This window comes from Aphelocoma coerulescens, chromosome 5, assembly GCF_041296385.1.
Source record: "Aphelocoma coerulescens isolate FSJ_1873_10779 chromosome 5, UR_Acoe_1.0, whole genome shotgun sequence".
NCBI classification, from domain to species: Eukaryota; Metazoa; Chordata; class Aves; order Passeriformes; family Corvidae; genus Aphelocoma; species Aphelocoma coerulescens.
The window spans coordinates 29263937-29287780 of record NC_091019.1 but is presented as its reverse complement, the minus strand read 5'-3'; the positions used below and the strand labels follow the sequence as shown (position 1 = coordinate 29287780).

General features: G+C 39.1%; 1 protein-coding gene and 1 long non-coding RNA gene across 5 annotated transcripts in view; one reads left to right on the top strand and one right to left on the bottom strand.

Annotated features, from left to right (window-relative positions):
- The window catches only part of LOC138111485 (uncharacterized), a 29287-nt gene extending 25076 nt beyond the window's left edge, over positions 1–4211 (bottom strand). For both annotated transcript variants that reach the window (XR_011151378.1, XR_011151377.1), the window contains exon 1: positions 4086–4211. This is a non-coding gene — a long non-coding RNA (uncharacterized lncRNA). The remainder of the gene's footprint in view (positions 1–4085) is intronic.
- Positions 1–22698, top strand: part of INO80 (INO80 complex ATPase subunit) — a 64086-nt gene extending 41388 nt beyond the window's left edge. For all 3 annotated transcript variants that reach the window (XM_069017364.1, XM_069017365.1, XM_069017366.1), the window contains 11 exons: positions 938–1163; positions 6401–6528; positions 10811–10905; positions 13218–13290; positions 14733–14891; positions 16181–16283; positions 16829–16917; positions 17698–17853; positions 18899–19058; positions 19863–20072; positions 20673–22698. In XM_069017364.1, the coding sequence (XP_068873465.1) occupies positions 938–1163; positions 6401–6528; positions 10811–10905; positions 13218–13290; positions 14733–14891; positions 16181–16283; positions 16829–16917; positions 17698–17853; positions 18899–19058; positions 19863–20072; positions 20673–20890 (1617 nt within the window). In that variant the 3' untranslated portion in view covers positions 20891–22698. The remainder of the gene's footprint in view (positions 1–937; positions 1164–6400; positions 6529–10810; positions 10906–13217; positions 13291–14732; positions 14892–16180; positions 16284–16828; positions 16918–17697; positions 17854–18898; positions 19059–19862; positions 20073–20672) is intronic.
- Positions 22699–23844: the final 1146 nt, after the last annotated feature.

The window sequence follows — 23844 nt, the reverse complement described above, 5'->3', positions numbered from 1 at the left end:
TCTTGGTGAAGTATCTGAAGTTAAATCCAGCAGAGCAGCCTGTCCTGCTGTGTACCATGGCTCAGTTTCACTTTTGGTTGTTGTCCTTTACCATGGTAAGGGAGAGATAAGAGAAAGCTGCAGATTTTACAAAATGCAGCCTTGTCTGCTGGAACAGAGTTTGCTCAAGCACCTTGCAGCCACTGGCATTCAGCTGTTTGGCTCATGTGCGCCTTCCACTCTGTACAGATTTGGGCGGATGGGGCAGAAAAGGGGGAGTGAAACTGATGGAGTTGTTCCAGAACAGCTCACATGGCATGAAATCACACTTCCCTTGTTTGCAACACTGGTCTGTCCAGCTGGATTATATATATTGAAACAGGTAATAGGGCATAGGATTCATAGAATGCCACAAGAAAATGACCACTATTTCTGTGGCCCACTTCTGTTCAAAGCAGCTGTAAAGCCCAAGAAATATGCTGTTCCTTTTTTTTCCCCTTTCTAATTTATGCATCTCCCGAATTTTGAATTATCAAATGAATTTCTGTTAAGGACAATGTGTAAGTGTCATTTCTGCTAATGAGATAAATACTTACTTGATTGTGAAGGGTGGAACTAAAAATAAATAAATAAAAGAAATCTTGGCAAAAGGAGAGGTACAGCAAGGATATTACTCTTCTAGCTTTGCTGTCAGTTGTGTAGCAGTTGGCACAGTTTAGGCATAGTTTATCAAAAGGCAGGTTTTCTGTGCCTGGTTGTTTACATGGTGTTTTTTGTGGTGTGGAGAGGTGTTGCATCTTTGCTTGGTTTAAGCCAAACAAAAGATTGCTTTCTGCTTCTACATTTCATAATGATATGACTTTTAAAATTTGATCCCGTGGTAAGGTACTTGAACTGGGGATTTGGGGATGAGGAGAAATGTGAACAAGAATATTGACTATTATTATTTTACTTGTAGGTAACAGCTGTGCCACTGGAATTCTACTGCAATGACCGAAGTGCAGAATACGAGCGCAGGGCACTAAGGGAAGGAGGAAGTCTTGAAGCAAAGCAGTGTGTACTCCATGGATCCCCTGAGCTAGCAGCTGACTGGCTGAAGCAGTGCTCCCAGTTCTTCCCAGAGCATCCAGGAGGGCTCTTAGGGATCAGGCCTCAGAACGGCTGGTCTTTTATCAGGATACCAGGTAAGTCTGGAGGTTGTAGTGGAACAGAGATAAGATAAATAAGAACATCTGTTATTTTGTGGTAATTTGTGGTTAGTTATGGGCTTTTTGAAGGGTTGGGGGTTGTTGTGTGTTTGCTTTTCCTTCAGAGTGAAAGCGAACCCTGATATCTTAAAATGCACCATGATTTTGCATCCTCTGTCTGAAATAAATCTTTGATGGATACTGAAAAGTCTAATACAGGTTTTTCTAATGCCTGCAAATCTCTCTTTGCATGTCAGTCTTCCAAATGACTGTAAAGAGATAAACTTGCTTACTAGAGCACGGTCTGCTCTCACAACCAAATACTGTTTTGAGGTTGGAGATAGGAAGATTGGATGAAAAGTTAGAGATATACCTTGCCTCCTAAGGTGTTGGAAGAGCTTCATATTGTCCTTAAAGATCTTTTATTGGTCTACCTAGTGAAAAGGTTAAAATTACTTGTAGCAGTCTACCATGAGAAGGATGGGTTTGAGGACCAAGTTCAGAGGAAATTGGCCTGGAAAATAAGGCATGAGGGGTTTACTGAATTTTGGTTGAAATAAAGAAGACTTATTCATATTTCCCTGTAAAGTGGGAAAGAGGTACCAGTGTACCAGTAAAATAAATGTACTTCGTTTTTTCTTAGAATTAGACAGAAGCAATCCAAGATCTCATAGGGTTTGATTGCCAGCACTGCAGTGACTTTCATGGGCTGGACGTGCTCTAGCTGTCAGAAGATGGTCCTGAGCAGCGAGCAGAATTCTGCAGAAAGTACTAGAGATCTGATAGATAGCCAAGAGGAAAAACAGCTTACACTGCCAGATGCAAAGTTATTCCCAGACCCTTTTGGGTCAAGGATGTTTGGCAGGGGAAGTTAATACAGTAAGAGGAAAATGGCCTTTTGCTTGCTACAGTCCGGTTTAAGAAGGTACCTTTTTAATTGTTTGAAGTCATTTGAAGCACATGCACATTTGTACCTATGTAATGGAGAAACCATTTTTCATGAGCTTGCATTGGATTAATATTCAGTGATAGTTGATGATTTTATAGTTTTTCTAGGAATTCTTTTAGTTGTTTGCCAGTTATTTGGAAAAAGAAAATCAATCTCTGTAGCAGAAAATCGGGAAGTATTGAAGGGATAAATTAAAATAGAAGACATGGATAGAGAAATGCAGAAAAGTAGCCAATGCAGAAAAGAGACAGGGCTGCATTCTCTTGAAAGACTTCCATTTTAAGCTGGGGACTGTTACCAGAAAAAATTCTAGAGGAATAAAGGTGAGGTACAAGAAGCTTACAGGAGTGAGAGAATAGGTGCAGGGGTAGGCAAATTGTTGTCAAAGCACAGCAGAATTTGGTTGAGAAGGAGGTTGGAATGAGTGTGTTACGTAAAGCTGGTTTAATTTAGGAGGTGTTGGACCTAGAAGTGGGTTAAAAAAGTAGTTTTGTACAGCTGTGTTTTAATTAAGTGGAAAGTAGCATTCAAACCTAAACTTACTCTGAGAGGAGAGGGCACACACCACAACAGGACAGCTGTGTTCATAGGTGCAGAAACAGGCCTGGTGCCTTACAGAAAGTGAGTGATGTGCTGAAGGAGCCATTTGCAAGGCTAAAGTCTAGCAAATGTCAAATGGAACAGTCGCTGTAAAGGTCTGTGGCAAATAGGTGACAAGAAGGAAAGGGGGACACCTCTCTTTCCTAAACCCTGATCTATCCTCTCCCAGACTCAGCGTTCCCAGTACCCTGGCAGCAGGCTCAGCTGTGATCACTGTGGGAATCTCTTGAGGCTTTTCCTGTTCTTTGAAAGAAAAATGGTCCTGGATTAAATGGCAGGAAGTGTCTGAGTCCTTTTAGTATCGATAAAAAGCACCGGCCTCACTGGCTGTTTACTGTGAGAGCCAGCTAGCTCCTCACTGACCCCATTGTGCCGTCAGGAGGGGAACCAGGGGTGTCAACTGGAGCCCAGGCTTTATCTCTCTTTCCTCTGCTTTTTGCATGTCCAGAGGCACTTTTTCTCATTCTCCAGAGAGCGCTGAGCCCAGCTACAGTCATCAGCCAGAGCTCCTGACAAGGGTTATTCTGAGTCATAATCATTTTTAACTATTCTTCCCAGGCCCACTGTATCCCCTTGTAGATAATTTATGTCCATATCCTTGCATGGCTGGAGGCAGTTGGGTTTGGGTTGTTTTCAGACTGAAAGCCATTTGGTCTGGTTCCTTGTTTATTTCATACAATGCAGAAGAACCCAAAAACTGTGTCTTGGGGAGAGCTCTCTGACAGTGCAATATAGGACCTCTATTTCCTGACTGACTTAAAGTTTTAAAAGTTCCTTTTAAACAAAAAAAAATCCAAATAATTTGTCATTGGAAGTTGTTACTGATCATTAAAAGTAAAAAAATGTAGAACTGCAAATTTTGGAAATCCCCTTTAAAAAAGTAATAGGCTGTCATTTTCTTCTCCTAGTTAAGAGAAAATTAGAAATAGAAGTGAGAGAAACTAGAGGTGGAAGACATTTTTTTTTCTCTTTTAAATAATTGTGGTATTTTCTGAAGATGGCATGAGTAAAATACATTTTCCGTTACCATTTTCCAGAATTTGTCGTTTGAAGCACTAGGTGGCAGGCTTTCAGCATGGAAAAATACTTGATCTTGGCACACACAATGGCATCAGGATAGCATGCTTAAAGGTGCCAGGTTAAGAACAAATGGTTTTCTCTTTCAGAGATGATAAATCTCTTTTTTGGTAGTACTGTTTTGCTCTCCTAAAAAATTCCCCAAAAACTTTCTCACCAGTGCAGTCTGCCTTGCTGCTGAGATATTGGATGAATTATGAACTGTTAACAAGTTGCTAACTTTTCAGACCATCTGCAAATAAATTCTTTACTTCTAATTTGCATTTCATTGCGATTTAAAAATAGTTACTTACACAATGGAGACCTCAGGAGCCAGCAGCAAAGGATGCGCATCATTTCCAGTTAGCAAAGCTTAATTCTACCTATTCATGCCTTTGTGAGAAAAACAGAAAGCATTTTGCTTTTGGAAACTTGCTATATGTTAATCTGATCCTGTCAGGACTGACTTTTGAACAGACCCTGGTGGTTCTCTGAGTTTTTTTCCAGTCAGGCGGCTTTTGGTTAATAATTGTGTTAGTTTGTCATGTATATCTAGACTTTTCATGTAACTTCACTCAATTTAATTCATTCTGAAATAGCAAGCTGACCAATTAGAATAAAAGCAAAATGTCATGGCTGTATTTATAATTAAAGGAAATAATAATATTTTCTGTAAAGAGTAAACACTGCTGTGCAGAGGTTTTGGCTTCCATAGGTGTATTTTAAACCTAAATAGCTGTAAGTCATTTCCATTTTGCTTAATGGCCTATGCTCAAAATTTGTTTTTCCTTTGAAGAACACGTGAAGCTATTAATGATTTATATGTAATTGAGACTGAATTCTGTTCTAGAGATGAGTGCATCATTATACATTATGTTGCACTTAGAACAAATGCCAGCCTGATGTGTGGGCTTGAGTTTTCCTTACAGTATTTCCTTGGCTTGGCTCTCCAGTTAATGGATTCCCTAAGGTAGTTGCTAACATTTCAAGCAATGATGTGCTGCTTGCTCCTGGCAGAGCAAGATCATTACTGCCAAAATGAAGAGCAAAAGGGAGAAAAACAGATAGGCAGACAAGCAAGAAAGAGCAGATCTGTCTTGTCTTGGGTTCTTTGCTAGTGAATTGCAGGTGCATGGCTCTAGAATGACCATAGGAGAGAGCATTCACAGCATTGATTTATAGAGCAAGTGGAATACCTAATTATTTTAAACAATATGGAAACTCACAATTTTTTGAATTTCAGAAAGGAGACTGTTGGTTGCGTCTTCTGGTATTCTAATGTAGATCCCACTAATTCCAGCATCAAATCCACTATTTATATTTAAACTAAAGGATATTTTTGAAAGAGACCAACTACATTCCTGCTTTTCTCAGCAAGTCCATAGTTGTTCTTGCAGGAATTGCTTACTACTCTGCCACATCGCTGTCCACCTACCACATCACCTTGGTACTCATGAACTGTGTTGCCTGCTGTGCTTGTAAGATCTTTTTAGGAGTGCTGTTGTGTGATCTGTGCTCCTCTCTTCCACTGGTATGAACCTGGTTTTGGCTATATTAAAATGCATGGTGGTCAGATGAAAGAATTAATTTTTGTATATAACTTTTTTTTTATTGGGATATTGGGCAAGACAGTTAACTGCCTTACAGAAAGCTGGATTTTCTTCAGCCCATGAGTTAATTCTGTGAAGCAGGAAGTGTGCAAAAGTGTTACCTGCTAGACATTAGAGAACATTACCTGCTAGACATGTTGAAAATACTTGGGTTCTGTACTAGCCTGCACCATCTGCAGTTGTCAGCTTTCCGTTTTGGCTGTAAACCTAAGTTCAGACATCCAAAAGAATAGAGAATCATCAATGGCCTTTCCAACAGATAATTTTTTGGAAGAAAATTTCTCTTCATCCTCTTTAAACAGTAATGTATTGTTTACTGAAGTTTATGTACAGAATGTACAAACAGGAAGATCTCCTTCCTGAAAAATACTTCATGAGCAGTGCTGAAATAGAGAGGACATGAAGTATAAAATCTGAAGTGACTGAAAAGATTGCCATCTGGAAACATTTCTTAAACAAAACAAAAGAGGAAAAAAAAAAAAGGAGAGGACAGGGAAGAACAAGGCAGTTCTGTGAGGGGACTGTTGTTTAACAGTGACCTAGAGAGCTATTCTTCACTTTCTGTGTTGGTGAGGGGTGTGATCTGTGGAGGACAAGTCTAAAGCTCAGCAACAGGTAGCAGCAAATGTGCAGAGGACCCCATTTTCATGTGTGAAGTAGAAAACATTTCTTGAAGTGTCAAGGCATATAGTGCTGGTTGATCTGGTCAGAATAAAAGCTTAATGAGGGATATGGCTGTCCAAAAAAATGATTGAGCCCATACTTGAGAGGAGATCAATCTGTGACAAGATTTTGCCAGGTGGGTGTATTCATATTGCTCCTGTCCCAGCAAACAAAAGTTATTGTTACCATTGTGATTTTAAGTATCAGCCAGAAGGGATGTTGCAGTTTCTTCCATCACACCTCCTTACTTCAGGGATTATAATGCAGTGAAGTGCTAGGAAAACTTAAAAGTTAACTTGTTGCATGTATCTGGGTTTGCTTTATTAGTTACATGCTTTTCTTCTATTTCTTTTTAGATAAAGAGAGTCTGATCACTGACAGTGGAAAACTTCATGCTCTTGATCTTCTGTTGACACGGCTGAAATCTCAAGGGCACAGAGTTCTCATTTACTCCCAGATGACGCGGATGATTGACTTACTGGAGGTAGGAGAGCTAGAGCTGACAGAAGACAATTTATGAAGATGGAGATTTAGCAACACTGTTTTGGATAAAGTACTAGAATTTGGATGCAGCAAACCTGACATAAAATTGCTTACCAGAGGATACCCAGTTAATGCATTAATATGAGAATATAAGAACTGCCATACAAAGTTAGACCTAAGGTCCTACCTAGTGTTATACTGATACCAGTGTACAACAGCAGATGGTAGGAGGAAAGTGTACAAGAATAGTGATACTTCACCCTTAGTCACTCAATTTCCAGCAGTTTGCAGTTCAAGGGGTTTCTGAACCAAATGTGCCTCCTGCATACTCAGTAGTCCAACATGGATTCTTCTTCCATGAAGTTGTTCATTTGCATCTTGACACCTTGTTAGGTGTTGGCATTTGCACTGCCCTGTGGCAAGGGGTTGCATGGCTTAATTATCCTCTTTTGCTGGTTTTGAACTGCTTCCTTCTATTTTCATTCGATGCCTGCATGCCCTTTTATTGGAAGGAAGAGGAAAAACAGTGGTAAATTTTAGTGTTGTAATTTCACAGACTTTTACCCTTTCCCTCTAATATCTGATTCCTCTGCAGAAGTTTGGTAAACATTAAGAGGTTCTCTGGCATATGGGATAGGAAAGAGATAAGGAATGAAGTCATAACTCATAATTTAAATACAGGCAGTCTGCCTCTGAAGAAAAACAAAAAAATCATTATTTGATGAGCAGCCATGCCATCAAAGAGCTAGGATACTGTTTTCTCCACAATAAACTGAAGAGAAAAAGTGAGAAGCCTGAATCAATAGCTGCCTAAGTCATGAGTTTTGTATGAACAGGAGAGTATTTTAAGGTCAGCAGTTAATAGTTCAATAACAAATCACAAGCTGAATTTTGTTTTTGCTGCTGTGAGGAAAAACAGAACTTGCATGGTTGCAATTCCGTATTTTGGCAGTTTGCCTAGCATTGCTTTGTATGCCTCTTTTTTTGGCAAACATTGGACATGGTGTAAGTTTGTTGATACCCTGCATTACACCATGAAGCTCATAAAGCTGAGTGTTTAGTGCTTCTGTCTTTTCTCTTAGCATTCCATTTTAAAGGCTTGTGAGCACAGCGTTTTGCTATTCCACCTCTTGAATGTTCAACTTCACTTGTGTTTTGTTATCCAAATAAGCCACCTACTAAGTCCTCTGTTTTTCTCTCTCTCCACCCAAGTAACAGAAGCTGAAGTTAAGCAAGCTAAAAACCAAGTAAGGACTCAATTAATAAGAAAATCCTTGCAAAAGTTGTGGATCTGTAGATATTTTTCCTGATCTATCAAAATATATCCCATCTGCCTACTTGAATATGAAAAAACATAAGATGTCTTTTTTAACAGTATTTGGACTATATTACACTAACCTAATCTACGCAGGGCAGAGAGCATAAAGCACATTGTTTACAAAGTTATAAAACCTTGTTTGTTTTATGTAGCTTCAACTGAAGAACTGCTGAGTAGTTCAGCCATTATAAAATGGCAGCTATAAATACAAAGAGGCAAATTATTTGCTTTCAACAGAAGAGAATAAACTGTAATTTCAGTATTGTTATTTCATGCAGATGTGTATTTCATACTTTTTAAGATTTTGTTTGTTTTTCTCCATATGATTGCTGTCTTCTTGAAGAGCAATTGTCCATGGTTTCACTGGGAATCAGATTGTATTCATGAGATGAGGGGTCGAATTATGTTCTGCATGAAGTAAAATGTTCTACTTTTGGTTATACTCTACCAAAAGTTAATGAGTTGTGTTAAAATGTAAGAGTACTCAATTTAGACTGTGAAATAATATGAAGGGAAAACATTTTACTGCGAAAGTATCAGTGTGGAAGCCCAGAAGAGCACTGGCTTTAGCAGGCACTGCATTCTTACCATGCTCAGGTCATCGTGTGTTGTTTGTTTCCTGTGTAGGTGCTCTGTTGCAAGGGTTTCATTATTTGTCCTAGGCTGATGTTTCTGGTGGCTTGGTGACCCCTTACACTAAACAAGACTGGCAGGTAGATTTTTCAAGCAGGTCTAATATAAGGATCTCTATATGAGACTGAAGCCTCCCTCTGAGGTTTCCCCACCCCACTCCATCGTTCCTTGTGGGGAACTAGAAAAGTGAGCTGTCATCAAGTGCCTTCCACAATTACAGTAGAGACCAGGTATATTTACTCTTTAAATATCTTCTTTGCCATCAGGGTTCTCTCTTTAGCTGAAAACATGCCATTTCTATGGTCAGAGCACTGAACTGCTGAGAAGTGTAGTATGAATTGCAATGTGGATTTTTTTTTTTACTTATTTTCTGAATTGAAAGGGTATACTGTTAATATTTGGGAAAGTACTGAACAAAACCAGTTCACAACAAAAGGATGTTTCGTATGAGCACTGTTACACTACTGTGAAGTATCCACCTTGATCAGAGGAAGGTGGATGGAGGCAGACCAGAACCTGTTAGATGATTAGCTAAGGGCTAATGTACAAAGCTAATTCGCAGACCTGGGGGAACAGCCCATAAATGCCAGTACTGCAGGTGTAGAATAACTTGTTCTTTTGCACTCTGTGCCTTTGTGAAAATGTCTGAAGTCTGGAATAAGGATAAATGCACCTGGTGGAATGAAGGAAGTTGTTTTCTGTTTGTGCTGGTTTGTTTAGAAGACAGAAAATGAAAAAGATGGTTAATAGATGAGAGAAGACTAAATCAAGATCAAAAGGTTGAATCATCATAAAGGCAGATAAAGACAGTAACAAAGAAATGAAAGGAAAAGGTTCTTGTGATGATAGTTAAAAGGATTGTTCAAATCTGGAGAAAAGGTGGCATCATAGTGCCTAACTGACAATTCTCTCTGGTTTTAGTTGGTGACAGAAACCTGTCACAGAAATTGAATAAATCAACAGTAAATTAGGACTTGTTTGTCTGTGTGGTGAAGTTGCTCTTCTCTGCTTTGAACTTCTGTTGTTGTGCTCCCTCCAGAAATCCTACTAGCCATGAGCTCTGTTTTGAAGAGGTGGTCCAAGCGTGGATTTGGCCATTTCCACAGTTTTTATTTACCTAATTTTCTCTTTCCTCTGTCTCACATTGAAGCTTGCTTCCTCCACATCAATTTTTTCTCAGTTCCTTATAATATGGCAGCTCTTTCACCATTTCTGCAGTAGTGAAGCAGAACACAAAGGGATCAGGAGCCCTGAAGGATGGTGGAAAAGGAGAACTGGGTGCAGTACTGTCAGAAGGTTCACTGGAGTGCAAGCACTGCAAGCACCATGTCTTCTCATAGCATATCAGTTCTTTGTCAGCTGAGCACTGTGGTTTGGAGCAAGATGAATCCCATAGTTCTTGCTGCTAAAGCATTATCTGTTCCTTTCTGTCTTCATTTGCACTCACAGCATCTCAAAAAGACTCATGCATCAGTAGGGTTAAACCTAACTCGTGTAACCAGTAGGTGTTGCATCTTGTCAGCCAAGCAAGGATCCCATTGTTCAAGCACCCCAGAGGATAGCTTTCCAGAGAAACTGTGGTTATTTGAGCTTTGTATGTAATTCAGATTTTATTGAAAGTTGCACAGGTATCAGAAAATGCTGAGAACCTTAGAGCATGAAAAATGTGTCTCACTGGAAAAAGCCTTTGCTTACAGCATTCCTAGCTGATGCCATTTGATATGTGTCTCAGGCAATGGTTTCAGTTCTGCTGCCTGGCAGGAGCTGTGGGCTGACACACCAGTGTAATGTTCAAGGTATTCTTGTATGCAAGAGATTCACAGGTTCTTCACTGCTGAGATAAAACCTGGACAGACATTATACAGCAACAGGTTTTACAAACCACCAGTCAAATGGTATAAAATCGACAGGGAACAGGTGCAATTGGTTTGTTTGGAAAGGTTTGCTTGCACAGTAAAAGCTTGGGATTTAGTAAAAATTTAGACTCTGTGAAAACAAACTTCCCATTTTAGTGATTTTTGTTTCCCTATTTATTTATAGGAAAAGGCATGTACCAGGTCTGTAGTGCAGCAAATATATACCCAACTCTGAACTGACATTGTCATTTATCTCTTACATGGAATGCAAAAGCCAACATATGATGGAGTAGTTTTAATTTCTGGATTGTATTATTACCAAGTATTGCTTACAGAACATTTGTTGATGATGTTTAGGGAACCGTGTTGTAATTAGCAATCCTGCTTTTATTGTGGTGGTTTTTTTTTTTTCTGAAAGAATCAAGATTGGACAGTTTCAAGAACAACTGTATTTTTTTGGTGCATGTTCTTTGCAGGAATACATGGTTTATCGGAAACATACCTACATGAGATTGGATGGCTCTTCAAAGATTTCTGAACGAAGGGACATGGTAGCAGATTTTCAGAACAGGTAATGTATTTTGCAAGGTGTGTTTGTGATAAAATACATGTACCTAGGAAGTTGGTGTAAGATGTAATGAAATAAATGAAGTCTGCACTTTTCTTTCCTTATATCAAATTGACGTCATTTATTTGAAACAGTTTCTAGGTGGTTTGCTGACCAGTAGTCAGTGGTGTTGATATGAATCTGTGAAAGAGTACTGGAAACAATTTTAGTGTAGCCACCTATTGTACTTCTTGCCAATCCAAATAGGCTGCTGCTTAGAAAGAAGCTCAACAGAAAAGCAGCAAATGTCCATTGGTTATTAAATGCTTTGACAATTGACACTGTAAAGATGAGATTGAAAATCTTGTATATGCTAGAGTATTGAAAGTGACCTGGTTTTCTGCAAAACAAACCATTTAACCATATTTTACTAAGAAACCTTAAACTAATAAACAAAAGATAAAATGGGGATGGGGATTTTATTAGCTACAGAGGTAGGGTAACTTCTTGTGTGGTAAACCAAAATAGATCCTGACAGGTTTTTTAAGCACATCAGGGCACATTATTTATAATCATTGAGTTTATGGTTATTGAGTTTCCTTTTAATCATGAGGTATGACTTGATACAATATCATTTTGGTACAGTAGTTCACAGTAAGGTTATCCTTCCTGTATGTTGACATGAGCTTGTAAAAAGGCCACTTTCCTATTTCAGTGGAGTTAGGTTCATAGATGTTGCTTTCACCCTGCAATAAACAACTATTCTAAACTAGAGAAGAGTCCTTGTGTCAGTGGTCCCAAAGTATTGTAGCTGAAAATAGGAGTCAAGGCCTTGCAGGTCACTGGTTTGTGAGGCTGACGGACCCGAAGGACTGTGTTGCAGTGATGAGTCTTCTAGTGAACTTGAACATGTGCAGAAGTAAGTGAGAGGACCATGTAGTACCTTTCTTTCTGCCTATTTCCAGGTGTCAGAAACAGGTTTCTTGCAGGTTATGATGTCCTCCTGGAATCTTGATGCTTCCTCCTGTAAGATTCTTAACCAAACAAAGTAAAAAACCCCTAGCTTTAGTAATGAACAGAATTTGTTTTTATTAATGAATAAAACAACTGAAGAAAAATAGTAATTTCAGCAAGAAATCCCTTTGAAATGTAGTTCAGCCAGTCTAAACAAGAATTCCTGTTAAAATGTTAGTTGAATTCCTCTTATACGTGATTTACTCATGCGAAATATTTCCAGGGAAAAAAGCATGACTGAGATTAAGCTATTCTACAGGATATCCTTGCAAGGTGCTGAAAATATATAGCTATGAGATGATAATTTGTTCATGTAGTCTGTGGTTCTGTCCACTTTCCTTCCCATATGGCACATCGAGAAGCATTTCACAGCTGGATGTTCAGGTGACTGTCTATACATACATCCCACTATTGTTACAAGAGAGCAGATTACCTGGCCAAGGATTATCTTCAGTGCAAACAGGCACCTGTTGACTCCTTTGGCTTTGTTACCTGCAAGATAATGTCTGAAGATTTACAGCTTGGCTTTAGTTCCTTCCAGTTCATTCAGCAAGAGTTTCTGGTACTTTACTGATTTTACATTTGCCAAGTTGTTCAAACAGTGTAGTACCAAAAGGATGTGACGTTCCAGACTGTCTTCTCTTAAGCAGAGAAGGACAGTGTGTCAATGTCTTTGGAGTCTGTACTAGTGTACTGTCTGCTTTGTTTGTCTCAGCCTGTTCACAGATCCATAAGGTGTTGAACACTTCTAAATAATGCTGACCCTCCAGAGATACTAGTGTAGTTTACAACCTTAGCAGAAATTTTGATTTTGCTGTTATCACTTAAGTTTTCATCAGTACTTGGTCTTGCCACGTATAGGCTTGTCTCCATGTTTGTTCTGTTCAAAGCACCAAATTTAGAACACAACTTGCATCTACAGAGTTTTGACATTTATTTTTCTGTTTTTATCAATTGAGCATCATTAAGGCAAGATTTCTTTAACATGGGGTCAGTTCTGTGAAACAGTAAATTGTTCTTTGTCCATATGAAATCTTAATTTCCAGTGTGGGCAAGATAAACAAGCCCTGGTTTGTTTTGATACAGATTAATAAACTGCAAGTTGAATGTTTACATGTTCAGACAGTCCTCACTTGCAGATTAACTTCTTTCACTCTTTCATACATTTTTTTTCCTTGACCATGAATGAACAGCACAAAATGTTCTGAAGTGTTCAAGTAATAGAAATAGCTCTGATTGCTTCATATAGGTCAAAAAATTGCTTCTGTGGTTATTCCCTGTTCATGCACAAAATAAGGGGATTTAATCTCTTTCCTCTACAGGAATGATATTTTCGTTTTCCTGTTAAGTACAAGAGCTGGAGGCTTGGGCATTAACCTTACAGCTGCAGATACGGTAGGTGAAATTTGGTAACAATTTATGTGGGAAAATCGGTCATTCTGTGTGAAAGTTGGCACTCTCTTGCCCGTACTGATCAATATTTTTAGTACTGCCATTCACATTGTGAAATTGCATAGCCTTGTTTATTTAGTTATTATTCACAATGTAATATTACTTTGATGATAAAGTTGTAGAATATTGGACATTTTGGTACACAGTTTTTGGTTACAGTTGGAAATTTCTACCTATTCCCCACATACTTGAGTACCAGAGTCCAGAAAGGAGTTGGATTACTGAAGGAGTCTAAAGGTGCAAATGACACTTAGATGTAACAGCATTCACTGTATGAATGATCCTTTGCTCCAAAGGTTCAGTTGCAAAGGAACCAGTGGAATAGTTATCAGGTACCCTTTTTTCTGTGCCCAGAAGAATGAAACAATGCCTATAAAGGTAGGAAGCCATTTGTATTTGAGTATCAGCTACTCAGGAAGGATAAATTTCTTCCCCTGAGGTGTAAGGACAGACCGATTTAGGTGAATTGCAAGGATTTGCACTCTGGAGCAGCTGCCACTAATCACTAGGGAAAAAATACTGATGAACTATTCATCTTTTCATTAACAGCTATTCTTGTGCTTCTAACCCACACCTGGTGTGCATGCAGATTTGACCTCAAGTCTGTAGCCACACAAACCCAAAGATCTCTGAATCAAAAAAATGCTACGTATTTTTAAAAAAGAAATTATCATGTCTTGTTGTCAGTCACATGAAATCAGAAGAAACCAAGTATCTGTAGGATTTTCAGGGTTTAAAAGAAGAAATAAACAGATGGAAGCTCAGGCAGGCTCCTTGCATGAGCATTTTTAGGTCTGTATTTTTCTGTGTAACTTTGTTAATACTTCACTTTGCTGTCTAAAATTTTTTAAATGCCTTTGGTTTTTATGCTTATTATGCATAAAGTACTATTAGAGTGATAGTGCAATGTGAATTTAATGTGGCATTTCAGTTTTTTATAGTCAAAGTACTAGAAATGTTAGACTTCATCTAAGTTTTGAATAAAAATTGGAATATTACATTTTGCATGAAATTCTGATATGATGGTAAGTAACAGTAAAATGTGCCCATGATGTGGTAAGTCTATAATTAATTGCATGACAGTGGTTTAATGTGATGGCAAACTTTGGAATTCTGTGTGTCCCAGACAGGTCTGTTTAAGAGGATATTAAAGATGTTCTGTAGAAGTTGAAGCATTTGTAGTGTCAGGTAGTTTGAATTCACCTGAAACGCAGTGGAAGAGATTTCATGGGACTGGGCAAGGCTATTTAACACAGCCTACAGTGGGGCTGTAATTCTGTGAAACATGATTGAATTTTATTGTTACCATATATTGGATTTTCGTTTGTTTAATCACCAGGGGCTCTGAATGTATGTTTTTATTTAATCCTTTTGTTGCCTTGCAGGTAATTTTCTATGACAGTGACTGGAATCCAACAGTAGACCAGCAGGCCATGGACCGGGCCCACAGGCTCGGTCAGACCAAACAAGTCACCGTGTACCGCTTGATCTGTAAAGGCACCATTGAGGAGCGCATCCTACAGAGGGCAAAGGAAAAGAGTGAGGTAGGAATAAGGACCTTCATCTGGAAGGAGAAGTTACAGAGATGGTATCATAAAGCACCTATCAACATGAGTAAAGAGACAGAAAAAGTGTCTGCAGGGAGACAGAAGAGAAGGCAAAAGGAAGTGTCTTTGTTCACACGTACAAATCTGTGTCCCTAACACAGCAGCAGTCCAGTGACATTATGTGAACTGGAAAGAAGCTAATTATTTACAACATGACTTCATGAAAACTTTTTCTTATGCTGCAGTGAAACAACTCAGCCTTCTTTAAGACTAGGGCTTCTGTCTTTGCTGTGTCAGAGTTACTGATTCCCCTCATGTTACACAGCAGCTGATTTTTTTTTTTAAAGACATTTGGAAGGTAATCAAGTGGAAATTATTTGAGGTGTGATGATTGCCAGAAAAGCTCAGTGTCCTGCAGCATCAAGCAGTAAGTGTACTAGGAACTTCAAAACTCATGACACTTAATTGGCAAGAAAATAACTAAGGAGAGTCATGTTTTTCAGTAGCAGTAGGTACACTATATACAACATTCAGATGTTTTGTGTACTTGGGAGTTTCCTTTAGCTTTTGTCTTACTTGGATGCTGCTCATGATGTTGCAGCAACTGAATGCATTCATATTTCCCTTGTTGAAACCATTTTTTCTGAGATACTGCACTAGAGTTACCTGAAATCAGCCTGAAAATCAGGTGTAGTCTTCTGTTGGTGATGCAAATAATTTAAATTGCCATATGTTAAAGCTTGTTCTCTTCTGCTAAATTACAACTCTTTTTAGTTGTTGCATTTTTAAAGATATAGTTGTAGTAATAGAGGCTGAGTGAATTGCTTTAACTACAACACCGACTCAGTATGGAGATACAATTTTCAGTCAAGGAGAGGAAAAATGTTGCACCCTTTAAGAATGTGGTCTGCATGATCCTCTGTGCAGTTTACTTGAAAACTTGAATGGGTAAATTATACTTGAGAGGGCTGTTGCTGTATTTTTGTTTTGTTTTCTTCAGCAGTATATCAATTAATACTATTACAATTAGTAGTTTATTACATGCTGCTTCAGAAAAAATGTATCCTTCCATAAGGGATGGTAGTTTTTTGCTGTCTATCTCAGTTGGTTCTCATATTTTATACCCTGAAATTTTACTACTAACTTTGGTATGATAGAGAAATTGGATCAAGTCTGACTTTGATGTACTTGCATGATTTTTGCAGCTGGCTTTCAGTGATGGGTAGTGAGAAATGTTTCATGGATGCTTTGACTTTCCTTTTCTTCACTCATTTTTTTCCTTCTAGATTCAACGAATGGTAATTTCAGGTGGCAATTTCAAACCTGACACCTTGAAGCCAAAAGAGGTGGTCAGCCTTCTGCTGGATGATGAGGAACTAGAAAAGAAATGTATGTGAAATTGGTGTTTCAGCAATTCCCCCATTTTCCACTTCATTACCTTACGAAATCTGTGTTTTTATCTCTCTGAACACATGTATTGCTGATAACAACTTCTGTTTGCTGTCTCTTTTTGTATTGCCAACTCTTGTTAGTACAAACTGGTTTGATATCACTGCTGAGCTGAATGAAGTTGTGCAAAATGAGACATGATGATGTGATTAAGTTTTTATTGGCACTCATTCAGGATCATTACATTGTTCCTGAATGACAGAGCTCTGACAAGAATTATGTAGGTCATGACAAGAAAAGTATTAATAAAAGTGCTGTATTTCATCATACTTTTGAAGTTAGAGGCATACACTTCCATGCTGCTTGAAAGAAGAATTTCCCTGTAAGACTTTTTAGTGACTTGGAAACAAATAGTTTTAATAGTGTTTTCAATGTGTTTTAGTTTCAATACAACTGATTTTTCTTCCCAGTTCTGTTAGAACTAGAACTTCATAAGTAAGATTCATAAAAGGATATGAAATAGCTTTGTATTTCTTTTCCAACAGTGCGTCAGCGTCAAGAAGAGAAGCGACAGCAAGAAGAAACAAATCGTGTGAAGGAGCGTAAACGTAAAAGGGAAAAATATGCTGAGAAGGTATTTTGATACAGAGAGGCTGCTGTGTCAGTGATAGAGCCAGAAGAGCTTCAGGATCACTGTTATGGGATGTGGAACATGTTATGCCAAGGCAGTCTTAAGGAGTAAACCTTCTTGCCTTTGCCGTTGAAAGTCAGTCTGTGGCAGTTCCTTACACAAAAGAGGGATATTACAAAATAAGTAATGCATAGTTACCTGTATTTTACTCATTAGCAACTTCAGTAATAGGGGAGTACTGCCTATCCAAACAAACCTTACAATCAACTGATCATTAAATTGGTGACTTTATCAATATTTTGTTCTGCAAGGACAAAAAGGGGAATGTAAAGGAAGCACCAACCATGGATAAAACCCATATAGCTATGAGGCTTCTGTGGAACTAGGGAAGATCAGTTTGTTTAAAAAGCATCACTAAAACCAGGTAATGAAAAATCTGAGTTTTTAAGGCAGGGAGGCTTTGCATTAATTAATTGAAATTTTGGGTAATGGTAAAGAATTTCAAACTCACTCCAAAAGGTACTGGAAATCAAAGTAATTTTGTAAGAGTAATACTCCATTATTCCAGCTATTTTATGAAGAAAAAGAAAACTCTTCTCAAATCTAAAGAAGGAGCATTTAAGGGATCTGTTACCATATCCTTCAGAAACTTGTTTTGGGAAATTCTGCACGTGGCATTCCTTGAGTTAAAATACTGAGCTAGGTTTTGAGATTTTGGGTTGCTTGTTCCCATTCTGCTGTTTTATTGCCTTTTCCATCCTGTTATTACTTTATTTATTTCAGAAGAAGAAGGAAGATGAATTGGATGGGAAGAGAAAGAAAGAGAGCATGAACCTTGTGATCCCATTTGTTCCCTCAGCTGATAACTCCAACCTGTCTGCTGATGGGGATGATTCTTTCATTAGTGTAGACTCTGCCATGCCCAGTCCTTTCAGTGAGGTGAGACTCACCTCTGCTTTAACCTACATACTGTTTCAGTTGTGGCCCTACATCTTGTAGGATTCTTGTCTGTTATTTTAGCTATTGTAGAGCTTTGAGGGTGTGGGGAAGTGACGTGTCTTAAAGGTGAACCATGGAAATGAAAATAGATTATTGAAAATGCAGCAGCTCCTTACAGCTGCTCATGTTATTTGACATTCCATTATTCCCCTCTTCTTCACTCTCTACCTCCCTTTTCTTACACTGCGTTTACGCCCTGACTTTCCTCCCTTCCAGTCTCTGAAATTTTTCCATTCTTACCTGGAGTCCCACTTACTTTCTTCCTACTTCCTTGTCCCTTTTCCTTGCCTTTGTTACGCTCACACTTACAACCATGTGCCCTCTCCCATACCAATACCTTCCACAACAAGAACACTCTGCTTCTGAGCCAAGCAGTATCCCTCAAATAGCTCCTTGACATTCAGTTTCTTTCTAAGTACCCCTCACTAGTCTTATCTGCATCTCTGCTTCCTCACTTGCTTCAGGTTCTGAATTATTGTGATTTTTCTCCTCTGGAATTTAAATTAAAAATTCTCAGTGGCACACATTTTGCTTCATCTATGTGTAAAGAATTGGTTTTAGCAGCAAATGTCTTTTGTTCTTTGCCATGTTGATTAAGATTTCTGTATTCCTTTATTGATCAAGATTTTTATTAGCAGTAGTAGTGGATTAAGAATCCTATTTTCTCTCTTGCAGTTGAAAATGCACAGTTGAACAACAATTTACTTAAATCTGCTGAGCCCGTTAGTCTTTTGCTTCATAACTTAGCATGTATTTTCATGAACTGAAATTAAATAGTGGGTGGAGGTCTTTACTGCTGCTCAGCATGTAAATAAAGTGTGGTGTGATCAGGCAGATGATGTATCCTGCTCATGCTGCTATTCTAGAGAAAATGGGAAAGAATAAGTACCAATTACTTGTGATTGTAGAGCTTTTGAAGATCTTACTATTTTTGTACCTTTTCTGAACCTGAGAAGCTAATGGCTTTGTTCTCTGTCATGTTTAGATATCCATCAGCAGTGAATTACATATGGGCTCTATCCCTCCTGATGAGAGCAGTAATGATATGCTTGTGATTGTGGATGATCCAGCTTCTTCAGCACCTCAGTCAAGGGCAACAAACTCTCCTGCTTCCATTACTGGCTCAGTTTCAGACACTGTGAATGGTCAGTACTCTTGCCTTGATTTACTGCTAACATTTATTAAACCTTGACTTTGCATGGCTAAGTGATATGTTTTCTGCATTTTACCCAGGATGTATGAATGGTTGGCAAGAGTTGGGGGGAAAATAATTGCCTTTTCATTGGGAAGTTGCTTCTAATTTGATAGGAAATCTGTTTATAGTCTGTCATTCACCACACTTACCTCTTTGCTGTGTTAGTTATTTCAAAAAGTTGTGTCCTTTGTTCCTGTGTTATAGAAGGCTCTCCTTCCCGTAAGTTTGTTACCAAATTACAGACTACCACAGAACTATTAATCTCTAAGCTTTTCCTTGAATTTACTGCTGGGTTAATAATTAGTTCTCTATCTCCAGTGGGTAGTTGGAGGAATTTTTTAAGTGCAATGTAATTTTAAATAATGTCAAGTGTTTTTAATTACTGTAGTTTTCTACAGTGAAATAAGTAGAATCATAGTTCTTGATGAGTTTCTTCAGAGATGGAAGATACTGCATCTCCATCTTCAAATAAGAAAAAGGATCATCCTGAAGTAGAACTCAGAGTTCTCCACCTCTTTGTAGTTTGGATTCATAGTAATACAAGTAGTTGCAGTTAATAGGATACTCTTGCTGAAGAGTGAAGTCTTGTATACATAATTTCTTTTTGTGAGATGGCTGCTTGCTAACAGTGTCCCTGTTAATGTAAACGCCACATAGGATTACAGTATTAATGTAACTGGTGGGCAGCTTTGATGCTGCACTCACTGTGAAAACACTGTAGGAGTTACTGTTTTAACATTCTTTCCTTGTTCAGGTGTTTCAATGCAAGATACATCTCTCGCTGCGAGAGGCCAGTCCAGTCGAAGCCGGGGTCGCCCCAAAGGTGGCTCCAAAGGCGGCACTGGCAAAGGCAGGAGCCGGAAGTCGATAGCGGGAAGCGCAGCGGCGATGGCGGGGGCCAAGGCGGGGGCAGCGGCAGCCTCTGCGGCGGCGTACGCAGCCTACGGCTACAGTGTCTCCAAAGGTACGGGGGGCAGGGCAGGCACCAGGCTGCCCAGAGCACAGCCAACCATGTGAGCTTGTGTGACGGCTGCTCACAACCGCTTAAAAGTGTTGTGTTGGTGGTATTGCTTGTCCATTATATTCTGAGATCCAGGCAGTACACAGTGTGACATGGTGTAAGGGTGTGAGAGGATAGCCAGTTTCACCTCAGATGACCTTGAGTTTTTTGTCTGCCCTGTGAATTACCTCATACCAAATATTTTTCCTTAACTTTTTGTTGGTTTTGGCATTTTTTTAATGTGGTGTTCAGACAGATCAGATAGTGTTGTTTATGCCATGGCTGTGGCTGTGGTTTTCCTGCATTGCATCATGTTGAGGTTACTGTATCACATTCCAAAACCTTCTAAACTGATGGTGATTGCAGCTTTACACCAGCTGAAGATAGCCCAAGGTATAACTGTAAGATGTTTTGTATCTTAAGGAGATCCCTCTTCATTAAACTGTCATAAATCATGAATACAGAGTGGTCTTAGGACTGGCTGTTAATATATTGTTTGCTGTTGAAGGACCACAAGTGGAATAATATGCTCATGTGGAATTTGGTTTTCTTTTCCGTTGCTAGGCATGTCTGCAAGTAGCCCTCTACAAACAGCAATCATTCGACCTTCTGGACTTGCAGATTTTGGACCTTCAAGCGCCTCTTCTCCCTTGAGCTCCCCTTTGAGCAAAGGAAACAGTGTTTGTGGGACCCCCAAAAGTTTAAACCTGACCAGCAGTCTCATATCAGAAACTTCAATTCGGAAGCAAAGCAAAGGTGCCCACACCTCAGGTGGTCGGTAGTGATTTTGAACCCCCAAAGCTTGTCTGAACTGCATTGGCTTTCAGAGTAGACCACCCTGCCAGTTGAAGGCATGCTAACAAATGCCTTGTTGGTGTCCAGCATGTGTGGAAAGAAAATCAAAGCACAATGGGAGCGGGTGGTTGATGTGAGCACTTTGATTATGTGTATTCCAAAAAACTATCTTTGCAGACACTGCAAGAAGGAGGGAAGGGAGTCTGGGGTAATTGGGAGAGTGTCAGCCTGTTTTATTGACACATCTGGCAAAGATTCCCAAGAAAGCATCCAGCTACTCCATGCAATATCCTGCAGCTGTGTGTGCTTGAAGTCACACCAGTGTACTTCCTCTCTTGTAGCCTGAGATGGAGCCCAGCATTAATTTTGTCCTATGAAATCAGTATATGAACCCCAGGAGTATCCTGTAGAGTCACAAGACATTTCTGTACTGGCAGCTGGTCAGTGAACGTGCAGGAGTAATTGGGGGGCTATGCTGAAGATGATGTGTAATCAGAAAAAATCTTGGGTTCCTCTGGTGTGGGTCTCCGGGTTCTTTAAAGACTTGAAATTCAAAGGAAGGTGTCTCAGGTGGTTTCCAGGCAGCAGACTCTCTTCAGCACCATTTGTCAGGAAGATGCTCAGAGCTGCAGAATACAGGGAGCACTGTCAGGCCTCGTGAGCGCAGCAGCACAGCCTCTGCTTCACACAGTGGAAGAAACCACAGGCCAGTGATTGGTTTGCATTTCAGAATTCTCATCAGCATGAACACTCACTGTGTTCAGAATGATTTCTCTCATTTTTGAGGTGTGCAAAACTCTTAAAAGCTTAGAAATAAAATAATACTCTATTAGTACAAATCTCAAGAAGGAGGAAAACTGAAGTGCTGAGGAGGAGTTTGTGCTGCTCCTCTCACCATGCCATAGCAGAGCGTGGATCTGCAGCTCGCCGTGCTGTGAGAGGCGCAATGAAAAACAATCCTGAGAGAGAGGGAACTGTGCCATTCCCCCTTCCAGGCAAATCTGGGGAAAAAATTATGTAATATCCCAGCCATCCCATTGACTGTTCTTGCAGTGTGTTTTCCCTTCATCTTTGTGATCATCACACATACTGGCGTGGTTGAGTTCACTGCAGTGTGCGGGCAGTAGCCGTGTCCCATAAGGCTGATAGAAGGCAGTGCTGCCAGTACCCATCCATGTTCTTGTTCCCTTCCTCCTTCCTCGTTCTTGATGCACAAACCCCGCCCGTAGCCCCTTGCTTTGCTGTAAGCGTTGTCTGCATTGCACTGAGATTTAGGTGTGGGACAGTTGTTCTGTCTCACACATTGAATTAAGAGGCTGTTCTGCCGGGGCACTTTTATCCCTTGAGAGAAGCAAGTTGAGTTGCAGGTCTGGGCTGTGACAGTGGAAGATGATTTCCTTTTTTATTATTATAATTTTTTTCTGACCCCAAATCCTTTGCCTGGCGTCCTACAGTGTAGAGCGAGTGCTTCCTGTCGGTTCTGCCTCTAATTTGCACACCTGAAAATAGCAGAACTGAGCTTAGTTAGATTGATTTTTGAACAGATTTGCAGGGGATAATTGAGGGGGAGGTGATGTTTAATTAACTCATGAAGACTTCCCCCTTCCCCTTCTATTCACATGTATATATGATATTTAGAGGGAATCAGACAAATGCCAAGCCTTTTTTTCTCTTTGAATGTGCTGTCTATTTTTGTAACTGAACTTGTACATATGTATAAAGAGAGACACATCTTTCTTTTACTAACTGGAGGAGAAAATCTTAAATAAAATGGAGTGAGATAATTTTATGTAAATCAGTGTCTTTGTGGTTTTTATGCATGTAGCTGTATGAATGAGAGGATTAGGGAAGAGAGCATGGAGGGGTGCGCATCTGGAAGTGCTTCTGGAGACAAACCCTGCTCAATGTAAAGCTCTAGAGTGTCTGTGCTCTGCCAAGTATCATGTTTGTAACCTTCTTCAGTTACAACTGTACCCTTATCCCATGTTTGTATTCACTGATTATCTCGTAATCTATTTTGGAGTAAGTGGGCAGCAGATCACAAGGAAACAGAAGCAACTATAGTATGTGTGATTACACAGAACCTGAACTTCGGTGGTTCAATTTGATAGTTGATTGTTTTGAGACATCATTCTCTACAGTTATTTCTTTTTTTTTTACTTTCTTTTCTTATCAGTGGGTGTTAAAAGGACTTTTTAATGCACAGTCTTGATCTCCAAACTGCTAGGCAGTTGCATTAATTTATAATCCAAAGTGGAGAGAAAAAAACCAAAATTGTAATTTGAAAAGCTTGCAAAAATGTAATATGTACTGTCACGTGCTATATTTTTGGAAGATTAAATTATTGATATTTGAAACACTGATAAATATAAAAATAAAAAATATGTATTTAAGAGTATAAATATATTTAGAATATATTTATAAAATAAATTATAAAATATATTTAACATAAGATAAAAATAAAAAATATTTTAAATCATTTAATCCTCAAGAGAAACACCAAATAACATCACAAGTTGTGGCAGAAGCAGTGGTAGCCGATCTGCTTGCACAGTTTGTGTCAGGCCAAGAAGTTCAGAAAGATCTAACACAGTTGTAAAATAAGTGAACTGCTAGATCACATTCAGTTCAATTTCTGTAAGACATTAAATTTCAACATTTCAGCATAAATTTCTTGGTATTATGCATCATAGGGGAACAGATTCTGTGATAGTAATCAAGGAATTGGGAAAAATTCATGTGATGGCTGTCCTAGTCTAATTTCTTGGTTTGGGGAAGGAAGCAGTGCTATAAAGACAAACACTGGGAATTTTTTTTTAGAAGGTAGAGGTAGTTTTGTAATCCATACCTGGGGAACACTTCAGTTGAAGTGAGCAAATGGGTGTGCGCACTGAAGCTTTGTTCTTTTAAATTTCACTCTGAGCATCTTTTCACTCTGTGT